Here is a 22,222-nt window from a genome sequence, read left to right as displayed (position 1 = left end):
AAACTCTGGTGTCTGGCTGCATTCGTTGTTTAGGAAGCTGGGAAAGAGAGTTAGGGTTCTTCCTGTGAGTTTCACTTCTCCCCCTCCTGCACTGCCCTTGCTCCTGCAGTGCTAGCTATGTTAAACCAAAGTTATGTCAAACCGTTAATCCATGGGTAGGCAAACTAAGGCCCAGGGGCCTGATCTGGCCCAATCGCCTTCTCAATTTGGCCTGTGGACGGTCTGGGAATCAGCGTGTTTTTACATGAGTAGAATGTGTCCTTTTATTTAAAATGCACCTCTGGGTTATTTGTGGGCTATAGGAATTCGTTCTCCCCCCCAAAAAAAAATATATTCCAGCCCCCCACAAGGTCTGAGGGACAATGGATTGGCCCTCTGCTTAAAAAGTTTGCTGACCCCTGCATTAGTCCCTCTAGTTCAGTACTGTCTACACCAGAGCTTTCCAAACTTTTCCTGTTGGTGACACTTGTTGGAAATGCGACGTTTCGCGACACATTAATTCAGTTTTGCTAGGAAACTGGAGGTTAAATGAACCTCTTTCCAGCCCCTGGAGGAGTGCGGGGACAGCTACACACTGCAGCCAACACACTAACGTGTTGCAACACATAGTTTGGAAAGCTCTGGTCTACACCTTCTGGAATAGGCTCTCCAGGGTTTCAAAGTCTGACCTGGAGCTGTTGGGAATCGAACCCGGGACCTTCTGCATGCCAAGCAGATGCTCTGCCACCAAACTACAGCAAAATGGAATAGAGCCCTCCCTATCACAACCGTCTCCAACCTGATACCCCCCCCCCAAAATGGACTATAACTCCCACCATTCCTGATCATTGGAATAGACTAATGGCCAGTGGGGGTCTCATAGCACCTAATGGGGAGAAGGCAACCTTAGCGTTTCTAAACTAACCCCCCAGCAACAACTCTGTAGCTGTCCCTCCCTGGGAAGGGGCTCCAGCACTTTTCCCCAACGGGTTTCTCTTTGCCCCCCCCCCCGCCATATGGCATTTGAAAGGCGGTCTGCTCTGCAAGGAACACAAGTGCAGAGCTCAGCCTCTTTCCCACCGCAACTTAGCTAAGAATGCATTATGCAGATAAAAGGCCGCTAGCCTTTTGGGTTACACCTGTTCATCTTTCTTGCAGGGACCATTCCTGTCTCTGGAGCTGTTTACCAGGGATGGGGCTTTGTCCGTTCTGCCGCCTTCTCCCAAGGCAGGAGGGGAAGGAGCTGCCTGCACTTGAGCTTGCACAGGGCCCTCCTCCTGCCTACATCTAGCAGTGTGCAAGTATTCAACGCCCTGGGAAAGAGCAAAGAATGAAAATGGCCAATTGTCTGTGGCTGAGCACCCTCTCCAAGCAGGGAAATTGCAAGGAGGTGGCAGAAGAAAAGAGAGGAGGGGGGAAAGAATCCTCTCCCACTCACACCCCCTCCCCAAAAAATCTGAGAGGTAGATGTGAAAGAAGGTGGCAGTTGTGTGTGCTCTGAGAACAGTTCCCAGTCCTCTTAAGGATGCAAGCCCAGCGAGGAAGGAGGCCTCTTTTTCAATCCCTCTCGAGAATCCACATCGCTTGGGCCGCATCTCCCAGGCTCCGCAAAGCAAGCAGACTTTCGCTTTCAGCAGCGCCCCATTCAGCTCCGAACAATGAGGGACAATAGGCGGAGGGGAAAGGGTGGCCGTCTTTGAGCTGCATTCAAGAGGCCATCTGCTCCAGACGTCACGGCCAAGGCTGGGAAACAGGGAAGCTCCCAGGTTCGGCCTTCATCCCAGCCACTTCGCAAGCAGTCCTTAGGCAAAGCCGGCTGACCCCGCCTTTGCCGCAGCCAAGCCAGCTGCTGAAAATCAAGTTTAAAGAAGGAGCCTCCCTTTAAAAAGCCAAGATGCTACATCTGGGGATGAGCGGCCAGGAAGACAGAAATGCCTACTGCAGTGGCAGGGTTACCCTTTCCAACCCAAGGGCCACATGCCACTCTGGGCAACCTTCCGAGGGCCGCATATCACTGGTAGGTGGAGCCAGAGGTGAAAGCGGGCAGAGCAACAGCTGTCAATTTCAGCTGGCTGGTTTCTGCACACAGTCACACCCCCTTCTCTATCCTGCATACAGGGAAGCAAGAGGACATGTCCCAGCAAGGCAAAAACACTCCTGATATTAGGCAGGGCCATTGGGAAGACTTGGGGATAATTCAAAGGGCCAGTTAGGTTCCCCACCTTCTGGGTTACCTTGCCTGATGGCTAAATAATATACAGAAGCCCTTTTCCAAATTAGGAGAGAGGGCCTTTTTCCTAGATAACTCTCTGGGTTTGAAGCATCCTCTGGAGAGATGCCTGTCTGGCATCCACCCAGTGGCGTAGCGTGGGTTGTCAGCACCCGGGGCAAGGCAAGTAATTTGTGCCCCCTAACCCTAACCCCCAGATGTTGCACCCGGTGCAGCCAGCCCCCCCTGCACCCCCCACGCTATGCCACTGCATCCACCTTGCTGAGTTTTAGTTTCTGGCTAAAACTTGTTTAATGCGCCAGGTTTCCCCATAATGTTGTTTGCTGCTGCTGTTGCTGCTACTTTACTGCTATGCAAAAGTGGCTTGGGAAAACGTGTCCATTCAGCAAAATTGCATTAACCTGCTGGTGAATGTCATGAGGGCTTCTTGAAAATCGCAAACTGGTGCAGAAATGTGGCAAGCTGAGCTTAAAGAATGGAAGATTGAGAAACTGGAATTGGCAGGTTCAGCCACCCTGACCCTGGGGACAGCAAAGGATTGGCCGACAACCTGAAGCTTGCCGTGAAGAAAACACCCAAAGAGATAAACTACACATGGAGCATGCCCAATCCAGAGAACCATGCAAGATGATAGAAGGTGACATGAAAGAAATTTATAAAATTACACATGGCACAGAGGAAGTGGATAGAAAAAAGTTTTTCTCCATCTCTTACAATGCTAAAACTCGTAGACATCCCATGAAGCTGAATGCTGGAGATTTGGGACACATAAATGAATGGCTACTAGCCACAAGAAGCAGCAATGCTGCTGAAGACCAGTTGCTGAAAACCTCTGGAGGGTCCTGCTTGTGGGGTTCCCACAGGCATCTGGTTGACCACTGTGAGAATAGGATGTTGGGCTCTCTGAGCCACTGGCTCTTCCTACATCCTTACAATGCAACCATACAATTATTCCGAGGATGTCCTTGGGCAATTGCTAGGGACCCCCTTACGATTTCTATGTGCTGAGATTTGATGCCTGTAACAATGCCGAAGCCTTCTCGGTTTTGCAAGACAAGTTAAAGATGATAAATTGCTCAACAGGATTCGCCATTAGTGCAATGCCTTGGATAAATTTCCCCTGAGCCTCCTGCAAACCACTGGGTGATGCTCCTACCTGCAGCAGGCGGATAGGAAAAGCCAGCAGGCAACTTATCCCCATTGTGTAAGAGAGGGAGGTCAATTTTTAACATACCTTGCATGATTACAGTCCCAGAGCCTATGCAGTGCAGCTGGCTGTGTTTGAGTATGGAATCCCTCTAAGATAATACAACCTTCCAAGATTATACAGTAATCTTATAATTATACAATAACAATCAGGGATGCATTGCAATGATCAGTGCAGATTTCCATGTCTTGCCTTTCAGCGAGATCTACTATTTTCTATCCACGTACTTGAGTAATCATTTGGAGTGCTCTCTAGTATGTATCTTCTTTTGGAATGACCAAAGGTGTGTTTTCCATGAAGTAGTAGTAGTAGTAGTAGTAGTAGTAGTAGTAATTTTATTATTATTTATACCCCACCCATCTGGTTGGGTTTCCCCAGCCATTCTGGGCAGCTCCCAACAGAACACTAAAAACAGAATAAAACATCAGAAATGAAAAACTTCTCTAAACAGGGTTGCCTTCAGATGTCTTCTAAAAGTCAGATAGTTGTTTATTTCCTTGACATCTGGTGGGAGGCGTTCCACAGGGCAGGTGCCACTACCGAGAAGGCCCTCTGCCTGGTTCCCTGGAGCCCCGCTTCTCGCAGTGAGGGAACTTCCAGAAGGCCCTCGGAGCTGGACCTCAGTGTCTGGGCAGTACGATGGGGGTGGAGACACTCCTTTAAGTATACTAGACCGAGGCCATTTAGGGCTTTAAAGGTCACTTTGAATTGTGCTCAGAAATGTACTTGGAGCCAATGTAGGTCTTTCAGGACTAGTGTTATGTGGTCTTGGCGTCCACTCCCAGTCACCAGTCTAGCTGCCGCATTCTGGATTAGTTGTAGTTCCAATGCACATAAGAGAACGTGCACCCCATTCTCTTGAAATTGAAGCACCTCTTGTTTTTGGTCTTCCTAAATACTCTGGAGCGCAGTGACTAAAAAAACCCTCCCCTTTCAGTGTGATGTGGTGGCTCTAGGACACTGGGGATGGACCCAGCTGTAGAAACAGTAATGGGTCTTCTGCCCCCTGCAACCCTGGGCCAGTACCCCTTTGATCCTGACCCAACCTGGCCTTCTTCAAGCAGCCTGATTCAAATCAAGATCAAGATCAGGTCAGTCACACTGATCTCACCCAATGGCATACTTCTCCAGAGTCTTTTTCCAGGGCAAAATTCCAGCCTAGTAAGCATCCCAGCTTCTCACACCCTCCCTCCTCCCCTCTTTTACCATGAAGATAAAAAAAATTAGAAAATCACTGTGGCCTGACAATGTTTATTACAGCATGTGGCTTTCCTGCAATCCACTGTGATCTGTTTCTCTCACCACCACTATCAACCCATTCAGTCCAGAGATACAACACATATTAAAGGGGGTGGGAGGGGAATGAGAAAGAGGGAAACCCTTCATTTAGGAACAGTCAAGGAATCCAGTCATTGAGAAATGCAATAGAAAACTGACCGGATCCCTGCGTTTAATGTGCAAATCTGAACACAGTGGGGCATATTTAAGGCATATTTAAACACAACACAGACAAAACAGTATCCATCGCTTTAAAAAGTCATTGCTTACTCCAAAGAATTCTGGGAGCTGTAGTTTGTCAAGGACACTGAGAGCTCTAGGAGATATCTTACCCCACCCCCTGCACAGAGCTATAACTTTCAAAGGGATTTAAATGTATCTGTGAATGTGGCATCTGCGGACCTTTGGACTTCCCCAATGTTCCAACACAGTTCTCACCAATAAAAACATTATCTAAAAATGTGTACAGTGGTACCTCGGTTTACAAACTTAATCCATTCCGGAAGTCAGTTCTTAAATCGAAACTGTTCTTAAACCGAGCCGTGCTTTCTCTAATGAGGCTTCCCACCGCAAGTGCCCTTCCACTGTTCGGATTCCATTCTTAGACCGAGGTAAAGCTCTCAAACCAGGACACTACTTCTGGTTTTGGGGAGTTTGTAAACCGAATCGTTCTTAAACAGGACTGTTCTTAAACCGAGGTACCACTGTATTGACATAAAATACTTTCTTTTAAAACACACATTTAAATGTAGATTTTCTTCCATTTTAAAAAAAATATATATCTGGCAAAATAAAATGAATAAGAAAAAGCAACTTTCCTTCTGCACTGCAGCCCTAACTGCAGACTATGGGATTCCCCACTCCAATCTTTGAGAAAGAAAAAGGAGCTTCAGGTGTAGAGCCCCTCATCATGCTTAAAGGTAAAGGGACCCCTGACCATTAGGTCCAGTCGTGGCTGACTCTGAGGTTATGGCGCTCATCTCGCTTTATTGGCCGAGAGAGCCGGCATACAGCTTCCGGGTCATGTGGCCAGCATGACTAAGCCACTTCTGGTGAACCAGAGCAACGCAGGGAAACGCCGATTATCTTCCCCCCTGGAGTGGTACCTATTTATCTACTTGCTCTGGCGTGCTTTCAAACTGCTAGGTTGGCAGGAGCAGGGACCGAGCAACAGGAGCTCACCCCGTCGCAGGGATTCAAACCGTCGACCTTCTGATCGGCAAGTCCTAGGCTCTGTGGTTTAACCCACAGCGCCACCCGCATCATCCTGCTTACTGTCACCCAAATACTTAGAAATATTCTGATCACCATTTAAAAACCTGCCCATTCTAGCAATTATAACCTGTGCTCCATCAACACCATCCAGCCAACTTAGCTACTGCACATCCATTAAATGTCAAACAGTCAACAAAGGCAAAATAAAGGATTTGCAAGATGGAGGAACCTCCTCAACTTACTTGCTGCTTGAATCCTGGCTTTGCGGCTCACCACCATCCCAAAGCGATTCCGAGCCATGCAGTCGTACTCGCCTTCGTCCGAGGACCCATCGCCCTTCAGTTTCTGGAAGTGGGAGAAGTACAGCGAGCCATTGGCGAGTGTGAAGGAGTCTTCTTTGTCCACCACCAGCACCCCGTTCTTGCGCCACGTGATGCTGATGGGCTGGATCCCTTCCACCTGGCAGTACAGCACCAGCGGCTGCTCCTGCACAGCTATGTGGTCACTGGGCTCGATGGCAAAGGAGAGTTCCGTGGAGCGGCTCAAGTCTGAAACACAGAGAGGAGGGAAGGGGAAGGAGAGGTCATCTCCAGGGCCACAGAGACACAGTCTTCCCACCATGGCAGGGATCACCAACCAGGAAGCTGCCTTGTCAAGTGGGTCAGATCACTGGTCCGTCTTGCTTAGCATCGACTACAGTGATTGGCTGTGCGGTACTCCAAAGATCTCAGGCAGTGTCTTCCCCAAACCTAGTTGGAAACACCAAAGGATTGAAGATGGAGCCATCAAGCTGTGGCCCTTCTATTAGTGATAAAGATTCCTCATGGTTCATAATGGAGAGCTAATTTAAATGTCAACATAGGAAGCTAGAACAGTGTTAGCAACTCAGATATATAAGCTAATCGCCAAATGGCACCTTAAGCCTTGGTTACAGTCACCACAACGGAGTCTCTAGGCACCTTTTTTCCCAGGAGATTTCTTATTTCTTATTATTTTCATTTCTATACTCCTTTCTATTTTAAAGAAAATATCTCAAAGTGGTTTGCAACACATTAAAACATTAAAAATAGAACAATCCAGAATAATACAAATTCAAACTTCAAGGACAATATTTCACACTCTTCTTTAAGTGACTCTAAGCTTTCCCCATATTTTGTTACCTGCTTAATATATATAGCTCCCCCACTGCAGAAGTATTCTAGGAAGCCAGTGTGGTGTAGTGGTGAGAGTGTTTGGGCTAGGACTTGGGAGATCAGGGTTCAAATCCCCACTCAAGTCAGGAAGCTCACTGGGTGAGTCACTTGGAGTCAGTCACAGCCTCTTAACCTACCTCACAGGGTCGTTGTAGGGATTAACTGAGGAGGGGGAGAACCATGTACTCCTTGGAGAAAAAGGTGGGATATCAATGCAATAAGTAAGCTGTTCTGTTTACCTGCTTAAGAAAGCTGGAGGAGCCAGCCAGATGGAGATGTCAGTCGCCAACCTGGCATCCAAAGATCTCCACATGGTCGCAACTGGAACCATGTTAGTCACAAATTGTGCCTGGCTCCTGGCTAATTTCAAATACTGGAAGCTACGTGATCATTGATTCACCCATTGGTCCACTTAGCTCAGTGCTATCTATAAATGGAATAAGATGCACAGGTAACTCAGGTCTGTCGTGGGACTAACTTCAAAGAAGCTGGAAAGCCAACTTTCAAGGTTTGCACCTGGGAATGCTAAAAATGTGTATGTGACCTGCAGATCACACGACACAGAATCCTGCAGCTGGGAGGGGGGGGGGTTCATCTAGTTCAATCACCTGCTTGAGGCAGGAAATCCAGAGTTAGAGATTTCCTCCTAATGTTCAATTGAAACCTGCCCTCTTGTAGCTTAAATCCAGTCGGTCTAGCCCAGTCCTTCACAAGAGCAGAGAACACGTTTTTATGCTCTCCTGTGGGGAACCCCTCAAGTTTGGAAAGAGTGCTATTGCAACCACCCCCAGGTTCCCCTCCTCTAGGTTAGAGATGGGTCAGTTTCTGTTTCCCACATCTTCCCCATCTTTAAATTCAGTTTTCCACATTTCCAAATCAATTTTTGTTTCCAAGAGTTCTCATTAAAACCTAGCCGCATGAATTCAGTGCAAATTCATTTGAGTATACAATTTGGCCATTTGCATATGTAACTTTGACTGATATAAAGCATTTTGGACTGTTGGTTTCAACAATATGTGCAAACTTTAGAGGCATTTTTGTACACACAGAGAACTGTATTGCAGGACTCTGAGTAAGGCAAATTTGAAAGGATGGCTGTATTGGGGTTCGCATTAAGTTTCAGAAAGTGCAAATTTGATGGATTCCCCTTTAAATGGAATCCAAGCTTAATTCCCAACAGCCCAGCAAGAAATACAATTCCCTTGGATCAATTCAGCCCTGCTCCACAGCACCTATCTGCCTCGATGTTTAGAAGTACTAACCTTCCTGTTTACAAGACAGGCAGCTCTTTAAAGAGGGAGAGCAGAAGGAGGGAGGGAAATCTTAGATGAGTCTTTCCATGACAGGATGAAGCCTGATGTTTTAAGATGCTTAATGGGTTAATAAAAGGAGGCGGACAAAGGCCGTGTTTATTCTCAGCCTCCACTGCTCAAATGGAGTCGCCATTTGGAAAAGTTCCTGCAGCCTCACCTCTGACATGCAGCTCAGTAACCCAAACCCGCCTCTTTGTCTGCCTAAGTCCATCTGCCTCATCTCAGGTTTCACTCCATGCTGATCCCCTCATAATCCAATTTAAGTTGCCATATATAAGGCGAGAGGGGGAATTCTGAAAGTGCCCAAGTCTCCCAAAGTAGACAGGTTCTCCTTTTTGCAAAAGAGAAGCGATTAGTTCCTTTCAAAGCAGAATAGTGTTTGTGGGGAAAGGTGCGAGCAATTCCATCCTTTGCCAAGCAGGCTAAGTTGAGGGCTCTGGAGCAGCCAGGCCTTAGTCAGCAAGGACTAACAGCAGAGGTGGATTTGGGCAGCGTGACCAGTTCTGCCACACTGGGCGCCAAAACTATGACACAGCGAATTGAGCAGAATGGAAGGTGGGGGCGCTGAATTCTGCCTCTGCCAACAGAGGTGCTCAGGCTCAGTTGAGTGCCAAGGGCGGGGCATTACTGCTGACACAGGTAGTACTGTCAAAACCAGAAAGGAGCCAGGTCCTGCTACCTTAAAGGTAAAGGGACCCCTGACCATTAGGTCCAGTCGTGGCCGACTCTGGGGTTGTGGCGCTCATCTCGCTTTATTGGCCGAGGGAGCCGGCATACAAGTTCCGGGTCATGTGGCCAGCATGACTAAGCTGCTTCTGGAGAATCAGAGCAGTGCACGGAAACACCGTTTACCTTCCTGCCAGAGTGGTACCTATTTATCTACTTGCACTTTGACGTGCTTTTGAACTGCTAGGTTGGCAGGAGCAGGGACTGAGCAACGGGAGCTCACCCCATCGCGGGGATTCGAACCACCGACCTTCTGATTAGCAAGTCCTAGGCTCTGTGGCTTAGACCACAGCGCCACCCATGTCCTGCCCCTGCTACCTTAGTCACCACTTTAAAGTGTTTGAAATTAGCCAGGCACCAGGCACAATTTGCACCAGGATTTCAACCACCTGCGACCAAGTGAAGATGCCTGGGCACTACGATGGCACCTGGCATCTCCACCATCTGGATGCATGCCAGGGAATCCACGGATCTTACCTGTTTTCCCCATACTAATACCACATCCCGTAGATTTCTATCACTTATTTTTTACCTACACAATCAAAATGAATTTCAGGAACCAAAATGCTTTTCCTGGGCAGCCTGAGCAAGAACAGTGAACAATGTTAATATAGTTAATTGTTGTAGCTTGTCTTCACTTACCCCACCCTACTGCCCCACTCACAGTTGTGACAGGAACACAGGAAGCCTCCTTACACCAAGTCAGGCCTATTGGTTCATGTAGCTCAGTACTGCCTACCCTGGCTGGCAGCAGCTCTCCAGGGTTTCAGGCAGGGGAAATTTGCAACCCTTCCTGGAGGTGCAGAAGTTTGAACCTCAGGCCTTCTGAGCGCAAGGCAGTTGCTCTGTCTCTGAGCGACACTTTGCTAAGCCCTGGAGGTAGCCACAGAGGGGGAAGAGTGAAAACTCTTTAAAATAAAATAAGGAATGTTTGGTTTAGAGATCAGCTTGGATTCGCTGGCAAAAGAGTGGCCTCAATTGAAATGAAGGCAATTTCAGATATGGATGAGATGTTTCGTCTTTTGCCCTTGAATAACTGAAATACCACCCCAGGCCAGAGGCAAAAGGTTAAAAGTGGTTTTGGAGGTGGATTTCAACTCCATTTTCTTCTTTTTCTTTGTTTAAGGCAATTGTAAATAAGATTACACAATTAATGGAGAGGGAGGAAAAGGCCTCCATTCACTTCGCTGGAGGGGGAAAGATAATAATTGCGGCTAATTCCCTAATATAGCCCTATTCACATCTCCGATGCCTATCAAATCTAATATCATGGTGCCAGAGCCCTGAGGCGGGAGGGTGGGAAGACAGATTTGAGGAAAGCCTTTTCACATCAGGATGTGCAACACTGCAATAATATAATACAGTTGTGTTATATACAGTTGTGCTATATACTTCTGAGCCCAACACAGCTGGGCTTGAAGGTAAGCCCAAGCAAGTTTAAATGGGTCTAACTCTGACCCAGGGCTGTAGCCTCCTATGCCAAGTTAGCTTCTTAAATAACTGGGATATTCTTCACCAGTCAATTAAGTGCTTGCTCATCTCCACTCCAGCTGGGGCTTTGTCAGGGGAATTTTCTCTCCCTCCTTTTAAATCGCTTTTACCTTTTATTATGGCAAAGGAAAGGAGGGTGGGAGCGAGGAAAATGTAATTGACAATGTCACAATGGAGGAGGGAAAACTTCAAGACAGAAAACTCCCCCTCTCTGCCAGTTCTCCTACGAGAAACATTTCATATCTTCCCCAACAATATGATGTGTGGCGACACAAACAGTTATTTAACCAAAAAATATCACCCAATATTTGATCAGAGTGAAAACAATTAGCAGGGGAAAGGCTGAACTCCCAGATTTATCTTGCAGAGAGAGGGAAAGGGGGGGGAGGCAGCTTTGGGGTGAATGAGAGCTTTTCAATGCACTCTGAAGTTGATTTAATTATTGTTTTCCCCATCTTCCAACCCTCGCTTTTAACTGGGCATCTGCCGTTCATTTCCACAACCTGAACAGCACCAACTACCACTGCACAATATCAAGGTTGCAGTCGTCTGTGTACCCACATCTGGGAGTAAGCCCCATTGAACGAGGTGGAGGCTTACTTCTGAGTAAACTTGCAAAGGGTTATGTTGTGAATGGGTTCCCAGACTCCCAGAATCTTATCTCCTCCCCCACAATGACAATGAGGGAAGCCACCGTAAATGCAGAACCCACCGTTGCATTTTTTAAAAAACAACCCCTCCTAATATTTTTCAGATGCTCCAAAACTAAACTGAAGCCTTCCCAGGTGTTAGCACTCCAAATACAATTGCTAAGGGGAAACAGGAAGGAATTTGGGGGGGGGGCTCTAAGGAGACAGCCAGAAAGAGATCAAACTAGCTCTGACCCTTTCTCTTTTTTTCTGCAAAGCTACAGGAGGCTCAATCAGGGATTCCACAGAGGGGCACCGTGAGAGGTTTGGTCATATGAAATCTATTTACAGCTACCGTAAGGGATCAGTCCTTGCACTGTCTAACATGGGGAGGTGGGGAATGAGCAGGGAGCATATTGGGATCTACTGGGAGATCGCCGAATGATTCACAGTAGATCGGCATGTGGTTCTGACTCCTAATCTTCTAGCGATTGCAACTAGAAAGCTTCTTTATTTCTTTTCAAAAAGCACAGGGTGGTGAGGAGAGGGAGAAGAACATGAGTTTAGGTTCAAAAGGACCTGTATGCTTGGTTCTGTTATATTATATCATTATCCCATCCTATGGAACGCCCTCCCATCAGATGTCAAAGAAATACACAGCTGTATGACTTTTAGAAGACATCTGAAGGCAGCCCTGTATGGGGAAGTTTTTGACGTTTGTGGTTTTATAGTGTTTTTAATATTTTCTTGGGAGCCGCCCAGAATGGCTGGGGCAACCCATTCAGGTGGATGGCATATAAATAATAAAATTATCATCATCACCATCACAAACTCCTTAATTCTTAACTAAACCTCTTTCTTTCTTTCTTTCTTTCTTTCTTTCTTTCTTTCTTTCTTTCTTTCTTTCTTTCTTCTTTCTTTCTTTCTTTCCTTATTACTACATTTACTTTCCACCTAGGAGCTCAAGATAGTGTTTATGGCTCTCCCCATCCCCTCTTTTACTCTCACAACCACCCTATGAGGGAGCTCAGACTAAGAGGCATGCCCGGCCAAAGGTCCCCAGCAAGCTTGATGGCCAAGTGGGAATTTGAATTCTGGTCTCCCAGGTCATAGTCACAAAACACTCTTAACCACTACACCACATTGGCCTTTTTGCACCTGGCTGTGATCGGTGGCCTCCGTATTCTAGTGAGAAACAAGCAAACCAAGGAGATCCTGCATGCCTGAAGTCTGCCATCCTTGGTCTAATATCTAATCCATGTTCTGAAGACTCGCTTGAAGGCCTTTGGGGTTGGGTTTGCTGTGCGCAACCCTCTTCGGGGGCCTTGCTTTACAGCACAAGTAGGAAACTTTTTCATCTGCAAGGGCCACATCTTCATCAGGATCAGCCTTGTGGGGCCAAATCGGACAGGTGGGTGAGGCTGCCCACCTATCAGTTCCATGACATCACGGTGACATTACATGTAAGGTACTTTGAAGTCCTGAAGCTGGGGCTTCTAAAGGAGAGAGTTTCTCTCCTTGATTTGGCAGTGGGTTGCAAGGATTCTCTGCTAAAATTATAAGGGGGGGGGAATCCTCCCCTTTAGCAGGGGATTCCAATGCACAGCCCTTCCTGATCCAGGAAACCTCTATGGAAACAATGGAAGAGAAACTCCATTTTAGCAGATGGCCGCAACCTAAACCCCTTCATCAATCTCCAAGGTTTAGGGAAGGGGTCTTTCCTACTTGGAGAGACCAAGGATTCAACCAGATAATTTTTGCACTCAAAGGGCTGCATCAAAGACCCTTCCACACTCCAAACAAAGGACACACTAGCACTAAGCTGCATAGCATTAATGCTTCCCAAGATATTCTGTTGGAAACCTGCACTGAAGCTACCACGGAGCTCTCTTAGGCTGAGGCTGCCCTGGGGAGCATGGCTGAGCCTCCTCCACGAGGGGCCATTGGCCAGTCCCTCTCTGCCTCTCTTTCTTTGAAAGTGCAATTATGGGCCCGCTCACTTCCTGCCCTGTTGCTTTTACGGGCTCGCGAAACACATGAAAACAATTATTTTTATCCTCCTGCAAAACCCAAACTTTCTAGACTCTTTTGGGTTGACTGGCCAAGGACAGGCTTTTTCATGAGCCATGCTACATAATTTATTGGTTTTTTTAAAACTCTGTAAAGTTTTTTAAGGAAGAAAAAAAGAACTCCAGTAAAGTTCAGACCAGTTCGTGAGACTGAAGTAATTCCGAACTGACTCTTTCATGCACAAACCCCCTAATCATTTGGACTTAACAGATGTTTATAGTCCATAGAGAACTTGACTTGCTACAGGATACGAACAATGGGATTGTTCAGAAAATGGAAATAATAGTGTGAAGAGGAAATAGCAGTTAGGGCTTGAATAGTTCTGTCCCCCTCCAAACTAAAGCTTATACAGTGGTACCTCAGGTTACATATGCTTCAGGTTACAGACGCTTCAGGTTACAGACTCCGCTAACCCAGAAATTTTACCTCGGGTTAAGAACTTTACTTCAGGTTGAGAACAGAAATCATGCTCCATCAGCGCGGCGGCAGCAGGAGTTAAAGTGGTGCTTCAAGTTAAGAACAGTTTCAGGTTAAGAACGGACCTGCAGAACAAATTAAATACTTAACCCGAGGTACCACTGTATTCCCTTTTTAAACACAGTGGTACCTCAGGTTAAGTACTTAATTCGTTCCGGAGGTCCGTTCTTAACCTGAAACTGTTCTTAACCTGAAGCACCACTTTAGCTAATGGGGCCTCCTGCTGCTGCCACGCTGCTTTGATGATGAGAACAGAAATCGTGCTCTGGTGGCGCGGCGGCAGCAGGAGGCCCCATTAGCTCAAGTGGTGCTTCAGGTTAAGAACAGTTTCAGATTAAGAACAGACCTCCAGAACAAATCAAGTTCTTAACCCGAGGTACCACCATATATTGATTGCATTTATATACCACCTTTTCCTCCAAGTTGCTCAGGGCAACATACATGGTTCTCCCCCTCCTCATTTAATCCCCACAACAACCCTGTGAGGTAGGTGAGGCTGAGACACAGTGACAGGCCCAAGGTCACCCAGCGAACTTTGTGACCAAGCAGTCATTTTATCCCTGGTCTCCCGGGTCCTAGTCAGACACTCTAACCACTACACTATGTATTTAAAAGGCACCATCACACACACACACCAACAACCAGTCCAATAATTAACTTCAAGTTGCAGTGGAAACACCAAACACACTAGGAAAGTCCTACTAGAGACTGCAAAGATGGGAAGAACATAAGGTGAGCTGGCTGTGAAATCAGGCCAACAGCCCAGAGTCCGGTTCTCACAATGACCATCCCAATGTATCTGCAGAGATATGCAGGCCACTCTCCTGGGCCAGCATTAGAAGCTCAGATATATAAACTAGGCACCAAACGGCTCCTTAAACCAGGGTTACAGTCACCAAGAGGGAATTCTTCATTGCCGTGTTGGGTCCAGACGGTTCGAAAGTCATATTTTTCAATAAGACTTTTTGGGTTCCTGACATTCATTCTGATCGTGCAGATAAAATGTAATGGCTAGGATTCTACAAGATGTGTTGCACGTGTGTGAAAACAGTCAAGGTCCAAGGATCCCCAGGCATGCACCTCCAGACAGTGGAGACGTCCCACGTCATCCTGCCACCCAGGCACCTTCCCTTGGTTGCAAGTGGTCCATCGCCAGGTGAAAAATGTGCCTGGTGAACTTCAAATGCTGCTCTCCCCACCTGAGATTCCCAGCAACTGATATTCAGAGGCCTAGTATCTCCGAGAGTAGAGGTAACAGAGAATAATGATTGTGGCTAGTAGCCACTGATAGCCATGTCCTTCAAGAATTAAACTAATCCTCTGTTAAAGCTGCCAGACTTAGCAGTCAGCCTCGCATCCTGCTGACTGGTTTTATATCTACTGCTAAGTTTTACTGTTGCTACAATAATTGCTTTCGTTTCTGATGTTTCTGGTCTGTTTTATATTTGTTTTATGGTTCTCTTTCGCAGGCTTTCTTGAACATCTGACCCGAAGCTTCCAACCTTCAACTTCGCTGGACGCCGGGGGCTTCGCTCAAGGAAAATCCAACACATGGATCTGCTTGGACAAGCTGTTCCTCGGAGCTGGTGGAATGGGGAAGGCCCAACCCAGCAGTGGCTACCATGGGAACAAGAGCCAGACCATCCCAACAGCAGCCACTGCGCCATGGCAATAAAGCCAGCTTCCCTTGATCTCTCCATGCTACACAAAGGAGCTGGTGTGGATCAGAAAGCCTGGTGGGGATGGCATAAAAGAAGAGAGTCTTGATGGACAGCCACTTCCAAAGGCAGCACGGAGGACAGCTGAGTTGACTTTGGGTTCCAAGGGGAAAGGACAAAAGGGGCTCATGAGAACAAAAGCAGGAGTAAAGAAAGACTAGAAAGAGAGAAACGCGGAATGGGAATTTTGTTCCTCCAAGATGCACCAGAAAAGCAACCCCAAAAGCAGCACTCATTCACTGCATGCCCACATTTGTTGTTGTTTAGTCGTTTAGTCGTGTCCAACTCTTCGTGACCCCCTGGACCAGAGCACGCCAGGCACTCCTGTCTTCCACTGCCTCCCGCAGTTTGGTCAAACTCATACTGGTAGCTTCGAGAACACTGTCCAACCATCCTGTCCTCTGTCGTCCCCTTCTCCTTGTGCCCTCCATCTTTCCCAACCTCAGGGTCTTTTCCAGGGAGTCTTCTCTTCTCATGAGGTGGCCAAAGTATTGGAGCCTCAGCTTCAGGATCTGTCCTTCCAGTGAGCACTCAGGGCTGATTTCCTTAAGAATGGATAGGTTTGATCTTCTTGCAGTCCATGGGACTCTCAAGAGTCTCCTCCAGCGCCATAATTCAAAAGCATGCCCACATACTCAGACCCAAAGGAGGACTAGATCTGTTTCCAGGAAGCCAGCAGAGCAGCTGCACCTAACAGAGAGCTGCACTCGAACCCAGGAATGTTAACGTGTAAATCAGTCTTCCCTCAACCAGGTACCCTCAGGAGGTTTTGAAGTACAACTCCCATGGCCCCAGCCAATGGAAGCTGTAGTCTAAAACATCCAGAGGGCACCAGGTTGGGGGACAGCTGCTGTAAATAATCTGCTGACCCCCCTGACCCCATTCCCATCCACCTTTCTTCCACTTCCAGCACAGCTCGGTTCACACGCCGGAGAACCAATCTGCTCCTTCCTTTTGTTAAGCTGGCTGTTTTGATTAGAAATGAGAGCGGATCCAATCTCGGCACTTTCAAATGCATTTCTATGCCCAACGCCAGCTTTAATTTCATATATCATGTCAACGTTTTTTATTCGTTAAATGATACCCGGCGTGCGGTTTAAGCAGGGAGAAGGGGAGATATATATGGGGGTATTACACCAATTTAGGTGAAAGCAATCCCATTCCACATCAAAAACAAAACTAAACCCATGTAGGCAGAGGAATTAATGAAAGCTTAGACCCTTGAATAATTTAAAAAGTGAAGCCCTGGTTAAATATAAATGACAAGATTTAATTCTAGGGCTCTGACCGAGCAGGGTCTGCAGCTCATATCCTGTTCTGGTCCCTGAAAACTGGGCTCTGTGGCAGCAGACAAAAGCTGTCCATCACTCAAGACAAAGACAATTTTTTGGATTTATTTCTTAGATATATAGCGTCAAGGCTTGCAAGCTGTTGTAAACCTAGTGTTTCAAGTTACCCGTTCCTGATCCTTTATCCTTCAACTCAATTACTGAGATCCTTCGATGGGGCACTTCTGGTGGCTCCTCACAAGGCCCCTGAAATTTGATCAACCTTTACTAGGGACTGAGTCTTCTGCGTGGCAGGCCCTGTCCTGTGGAACTCACTGCCAGTGGAGACTCAGCAGCAGGGCCAACCCAAAACATGTTGACACCTGAGGCGAACCACAAAATGGCTCCCAGTTCCCTTCCAAATTTGAATACCAGCTGCTAGGATCCACAGGGATCTGGTTTGCTGCTGTGACAGCAGGATGCCAGACTCTGATCCAGCCTTTGGAAGCCTTGTAAGTCATTGCAGGAGAAGGGCTGTGAGCAACAGCAGACTGGAAACATTTCTAGGACCAAGCTGAAACTGTCACACTTCCCTGTTAATGTTTCCTTTTCACCAAGGGGGTGAAATGCTGTTAATGCAATATTGTTATATTTCCGGTACTGAAATGCTGGGAGGTTTTGTATATTGTTATATTTGCCGTGACATTGTTGTTTTATTACGTTATCATGAAATTTTTCTCGCAATGGTTGATTTTGAGATGCATTCCTGTTTTCTTTGTTGGAAGCCGCTTTGATCAGGATTCTTTTTTGCAGGAAAAAAATGGCATGCAAATAAAATCACGAATGAAACAACTTGGTTCACCGGTGGAACAACTTGGAATACCTTAGAGCAGCCACCAGTGGAGTTCTGAGACCCTGCATGAATCACAAATCGATAATGCAATCCAACCACACAGATTTCCCTCCTTCAGGCACAGATACCAGTTCAGTGCCACAACAACCAGCGAAGGCAAGTGTTAAAGCCTGATCAGGACACAGGACATTTAAATGCTGCATTCACAAGAATATGCAATGGACAAGTGTTCAGTCTCTTCTGCGAAATGGGGTCATTAAAGATATACTTTCACAAGCTGTTGGAAAGAGGAGTGCTAAAAGTGCACCTTTTAGTTGGCTAGACCACATTTTACTCAAGAGTAGATCCGTTAAAACTAATAGAAGCAGGTTAGTAACACCCATTTAACTTCCACAGTAACTGCTTTGAGTATAACTGGCATTGGTGTTTTAAGTTTCACACAACAAATTAATAATATTTCATACAAAGAGGACTGGGAGGTGAGCTCCAGGGATACCTCGATTCCTTTAAGCCACAAGAGATACAGTCTTCAGGAAGATCAGAAAGCAAAACCATGCCCTGCAAAAATCAGGATTGTTTGTCTGTTGTTTTTCTACTCTTCCTAATACCCATCTAGCTGTCTGGTGGTTTGCATTTATGAAGGGTTCAGCTTTCAAGAGATTGTCAGATGGGGGGGAGGAGAGAGAGAGAGAGAAAAGAATCAGCATTATTTCAATCATCTTAATTGCATACTATTATCCGCCCTGACATCATGACAGGCACGGGCTAATAAGCAGAGCTCCCTAATTGCATTTAGTTAATCAGCGCTTTGTACTTCACAAGGGCCACAATACACACTCTGCTCACCTTTGACTGCTGGAGGGGCAAGTGTTAGGGACCTTCGTTTGCTGAAACCCACAGCCTCATCCCTCTCATTATTCGATTCCTAAGAGGCATCTCACCTCCAGTGAACAAAATACCCTCCTTTCCCTCTTGGTCTCTTTGAGACCAGCAGTGGGAGCTCAGAGTCAAAGGCAGCTCTCCTCTGGGCTTCTCTATCTAGCCCTTTGAACTCCCCCCAGGCCACACCCCTCACTGGCCCTGCCCCACACCCCCAGAGTCTTTGCCTGGCTGGAATTTGTCCTTTGATCATGCTCCTTGTGTGTAGGATCTAGCTTGCTCTACAGTAGTAATATTCACATTCAATGATCTGCACACTTTGGCCTCCCCATCAATGGCATGTGGCTCTTGGAAGGCTACTCAGGGGGGAATTCAGTCCTTAGGCTGGAAAAGGCTCTCCACTCCTGTTCCATCCCTTGCCTCTTCCTTTCCTTCTGCTCTTCCCCATTCCCCCCCCCCAAACTACTACTGTTTGAATTTAGATTGTCAGCTGCTTCCAGGCAGAGACCATGGAAAGCATTACTGGAGACCATAGAAAGCATTACTGGAGCCATAGGAAACTGCTCAGTTGATTTGCCCACCTAAGCTAGTATTGCAGACTCCGGCAGGCAGCAGCTGTGACCCTTTTAACTACAGATCCCAGAGGGTGAATCCAGAGCTTGCGCATGCTGAGCATCTGCTCTGCCCCTGATCTGCGGTGCACAACTGTCCACCATGTACACAGATCATGCTCTCGGAAAGTTAAGAGCCTGTTGGATCAGGCCAGTTGCCCATCTAGTCTATCATCTTGTTCTCACAGTGGCTACAAGCAGGACCTGAGCACAAGGGCACTCTGCCCACTTGTGATCTCCTGCATAATGCCTCCGACAGTGGAGGAAGAACATTGCCATTGTGGCTAGTGGCCAAAGTGACATGTAGCCACTGGTAGCCTTGTCCTCCTGTATGAACAGCCACCAGCAACAAAGGATCATGTGATGATTGTGCTGTAAAAGGTAAAGGGACCCCTGACCATTAGGTCCAGTTGTGACCAACTCTGGGATTACGGTGCTCATCTCGCTTTACTGGCCGAGGGAGCCAGCGTATAGCTTCCGGGTCATGTGGCCAGCATGACTAAGCTGCTTCTGGCAAACCAGAGCAGCGCACGGAAATGCCGTTTACCTTCCTGCCAGAGTGGTGCCTATTTATCTACTTGCATTTCATGCTTTCGAACTGCTAGGTTGGCAGGAGCAGGGACTGAGCAACGGGAGCTCACCCTGTCGCGGGGATTCGAACCGCCGACCTTCTGATCGGCAAGTCCTAGGCTCTGTGGTTTAACCCACAGCGCCACCCACGTCCCGATTGTGCTGCAGGAGTTCCCAAAAGAAGTTGTGGGGTGGGGTTGGAGAAGGGACACAACAACCTCCTATTTTCCCCGTTTCTGACCTAAATGCCCCCTTCCTCCTGGCTATTCAATTCACACAAATTTGGAGGCCGGGCAGCAAAAAAAAAGTGGGGGGCAGTGGAGAATGATGGCAAACAGGGGGAGCAAATGCTTGCAATCATTGGCAAAGGTTTCAGCTCAGCAGTTCCAAGGGGGAAATCCCTGTAATGTTTATGCTGTTCTGCTTCAGTCCGGTGGGTGGTGTTAACTAACAAGTTCCTGCATTTCTTGAAAGGTAAAAACCACACATTGCAATAAAGCCTCCTGCTTTCGAGGATCAGGAAAAGAACACTAATCTCATGCCCAACTTTCCATCCTGCTATCCTTGTGGCTGTTTTAAGAAGGCTGTTTCTCCCAATCACGTTTGTGCAACAGCTTGTGATTTTGTTGCCTTCTCTATCAGTGGCTCCGTGCCATGCCTGCTTGGCTCAGAAGAAAGCCCCTCCAAGTCCAATGGATTGAATCGCAGGTAAGCATGCACAAAATTGCAGCCTTCATCTTCCCTCCCGTCCCTGGTGCATGCAAAGGAACAAGGCAGAAAGAGCAGGCGAGCAGGCGAGGCATTTTTATCCCCCATGGCCCACTTGGGAGAACATTTTGCAACTGTGTTTTTTTAAAATATGAATTTAAAGGTGGCTTTTCTGCAGACACGTTAGTGAACATCCTTCTGGAAACTGGTAGGGAAAGAACATTTTAAAGTCCTATTATGTGTAGTAGAGGCTTTTCTCCAAGATGCCTAGTCTTCTCATCAGCATCTTTTCAAGCACATCAACTTCGACTGAGAAAAGGTCTTCCTGACTCCAGAAAAAGGCCAGCACAGCCTAACATCTTTCCAAGAGTAACCAACCAGAGACCTAGAGCAGCACACAAAGACAACAGCCCCTCTCTCCATGCAGGCCAATGTGGCACAGTGGTCTAGCGCCTGAGAAACCAGGGTTCAAATCCCGCATTTGGCCATGAAGCTTGCTGTATGACCTTGGGCCAGTCCCTGCCTCTCCGCCAAATCCAACTCACAGGATTGTTGTAAGGATAAAACAGGAGAGGGGGGAGAACCATGTGACCACCTTACAAGCCTTGGAGGAGAGATGTGGGATATAACAAAATGTAAGGGAAAATAGTTCAGCTCAGCATATGAACATGGGAGTTCTCATGACCAATACCGTTTACATCAACAAAAGCATGCCCAGCTCGCTCCATTTGCTATTACCCATATACATTAGCTGGAATGAGAGAAGTACCCTGTTTAGATGGCAAGCTTGAAAGTCCAGCTAAGAGGCTTTATGAAGGTCCACGCTGGGGTAATCTCAAGAGTTCACCTTGCTTCCCCTTCCAGTTCTGCTGTCTCAAGCCACTTTCCTTTCCCAGGAAACGCTCTTGGTGCATTTGCCCCTTGTACATTTGAAGTTTCCTTTATGCCTTTAACATTAACCATCCATTGCACTACTATGGATACCTCCCAATTTGTTGCCATCCCAGATAAGAACAGTAAGAAGGAGAAAAAGCCAGCACATCCCCATTGACGCCTGCTTTGTCCCTGAAACCCAAGAGTCGGTCCCACAACCATTTCAGCAATTCTGTGTTTCGAAAGGAGCAGGGAGAGTGGGACTCGCAATACCCACTGACTCCTCCATACCCATCGGGTTCTCTGGACTTTCCCTCCAGCAAACTGAAGACACGCACCCCCTGCTTGCATCCCACTTCATACTAAAAGGGTATCTCAACCTCCATACTCCACAAACCCCTTCTAGCCCACGATCGTAAGGACTAACCAAAATCGGACCATACCAAATGTCCATTTAATCTGTCCCCAACAGTGCCGATCACATGCTGGGAACGCCCACTGGGACAAGACCGAGAGAGCCACCCCCAACTGCCGAACCCCAGGACCTGGTGGCAATCAGAGGCACCCTGTTTCTGGGAATCAGAGGTGTCCTGCCTCACCACAGCACTGGTATGGGGAGAAATCTCACTCTCCACATGGCCTATTCTCGTGGCTCAACCCTGCATTAACAATGTACACTGCTCCTTACCATAAGACCCAACAGGACCTAGGAACAGAGAAAGGGAACTTACAGCGAGTCAGACCATTGCTCCACCTGGGTCTGTACTGCCTACACTGGCTGGCAGCGTCCCAGCTGAAACCCTAGAGAAAGGTTCTCCCTGCCCTACCTGGAGAGGTAACCAGGATTTGAATCTGGGATCCTTCTGCACGCAAAACAGATGATCACTGAACTGTACTGTACTGTACTGAGCTGAGCTGAGCTGAGCTGTACTGT

General features: G+C 47.3%; 1 protein-coding gene across 1 annotated transcript in view; it reads right to left on the bottom strand.

Moving 5' to 3' along the window:
• IGDCC3 (immunoglobulin superfamily DCC subclass member 3) overlaps nucleotides 1-22,222 on the bottom strand; it is a 104,934-nt gene that overhangs the window by 81,317 nt on the left and 1,395 nt on the right. Inside the window, exon 2 of the mRNA XM_081888520.1 lies at nucleotides 6,152-6,457. Within this exon, the coding sequence (XP_081744646.1) occupies nucleotides 6,152-6,457 (306 nt within the window). The remainder of the gene's footprint in view (nucleotides 1-6,151; nucleotides 6,458-22,222) is intronic.

The sequence above is a fragment of the Podarcis melisellensis genome (assembly GCF_964234715.1).
Source record: "Podarcis melisellensis genome assembly, chromosome: 14".
NCBI lineage: Eukaryota > Metazoa > Chordata > Lepidosauria > Squamata > Lacertidae > Podarcis > Podarcis melisellensis.
Note: the sequence above shows the minus strand (reverse complement) of the source record. Positions and strands in the feature narration are given on the sequence as shown.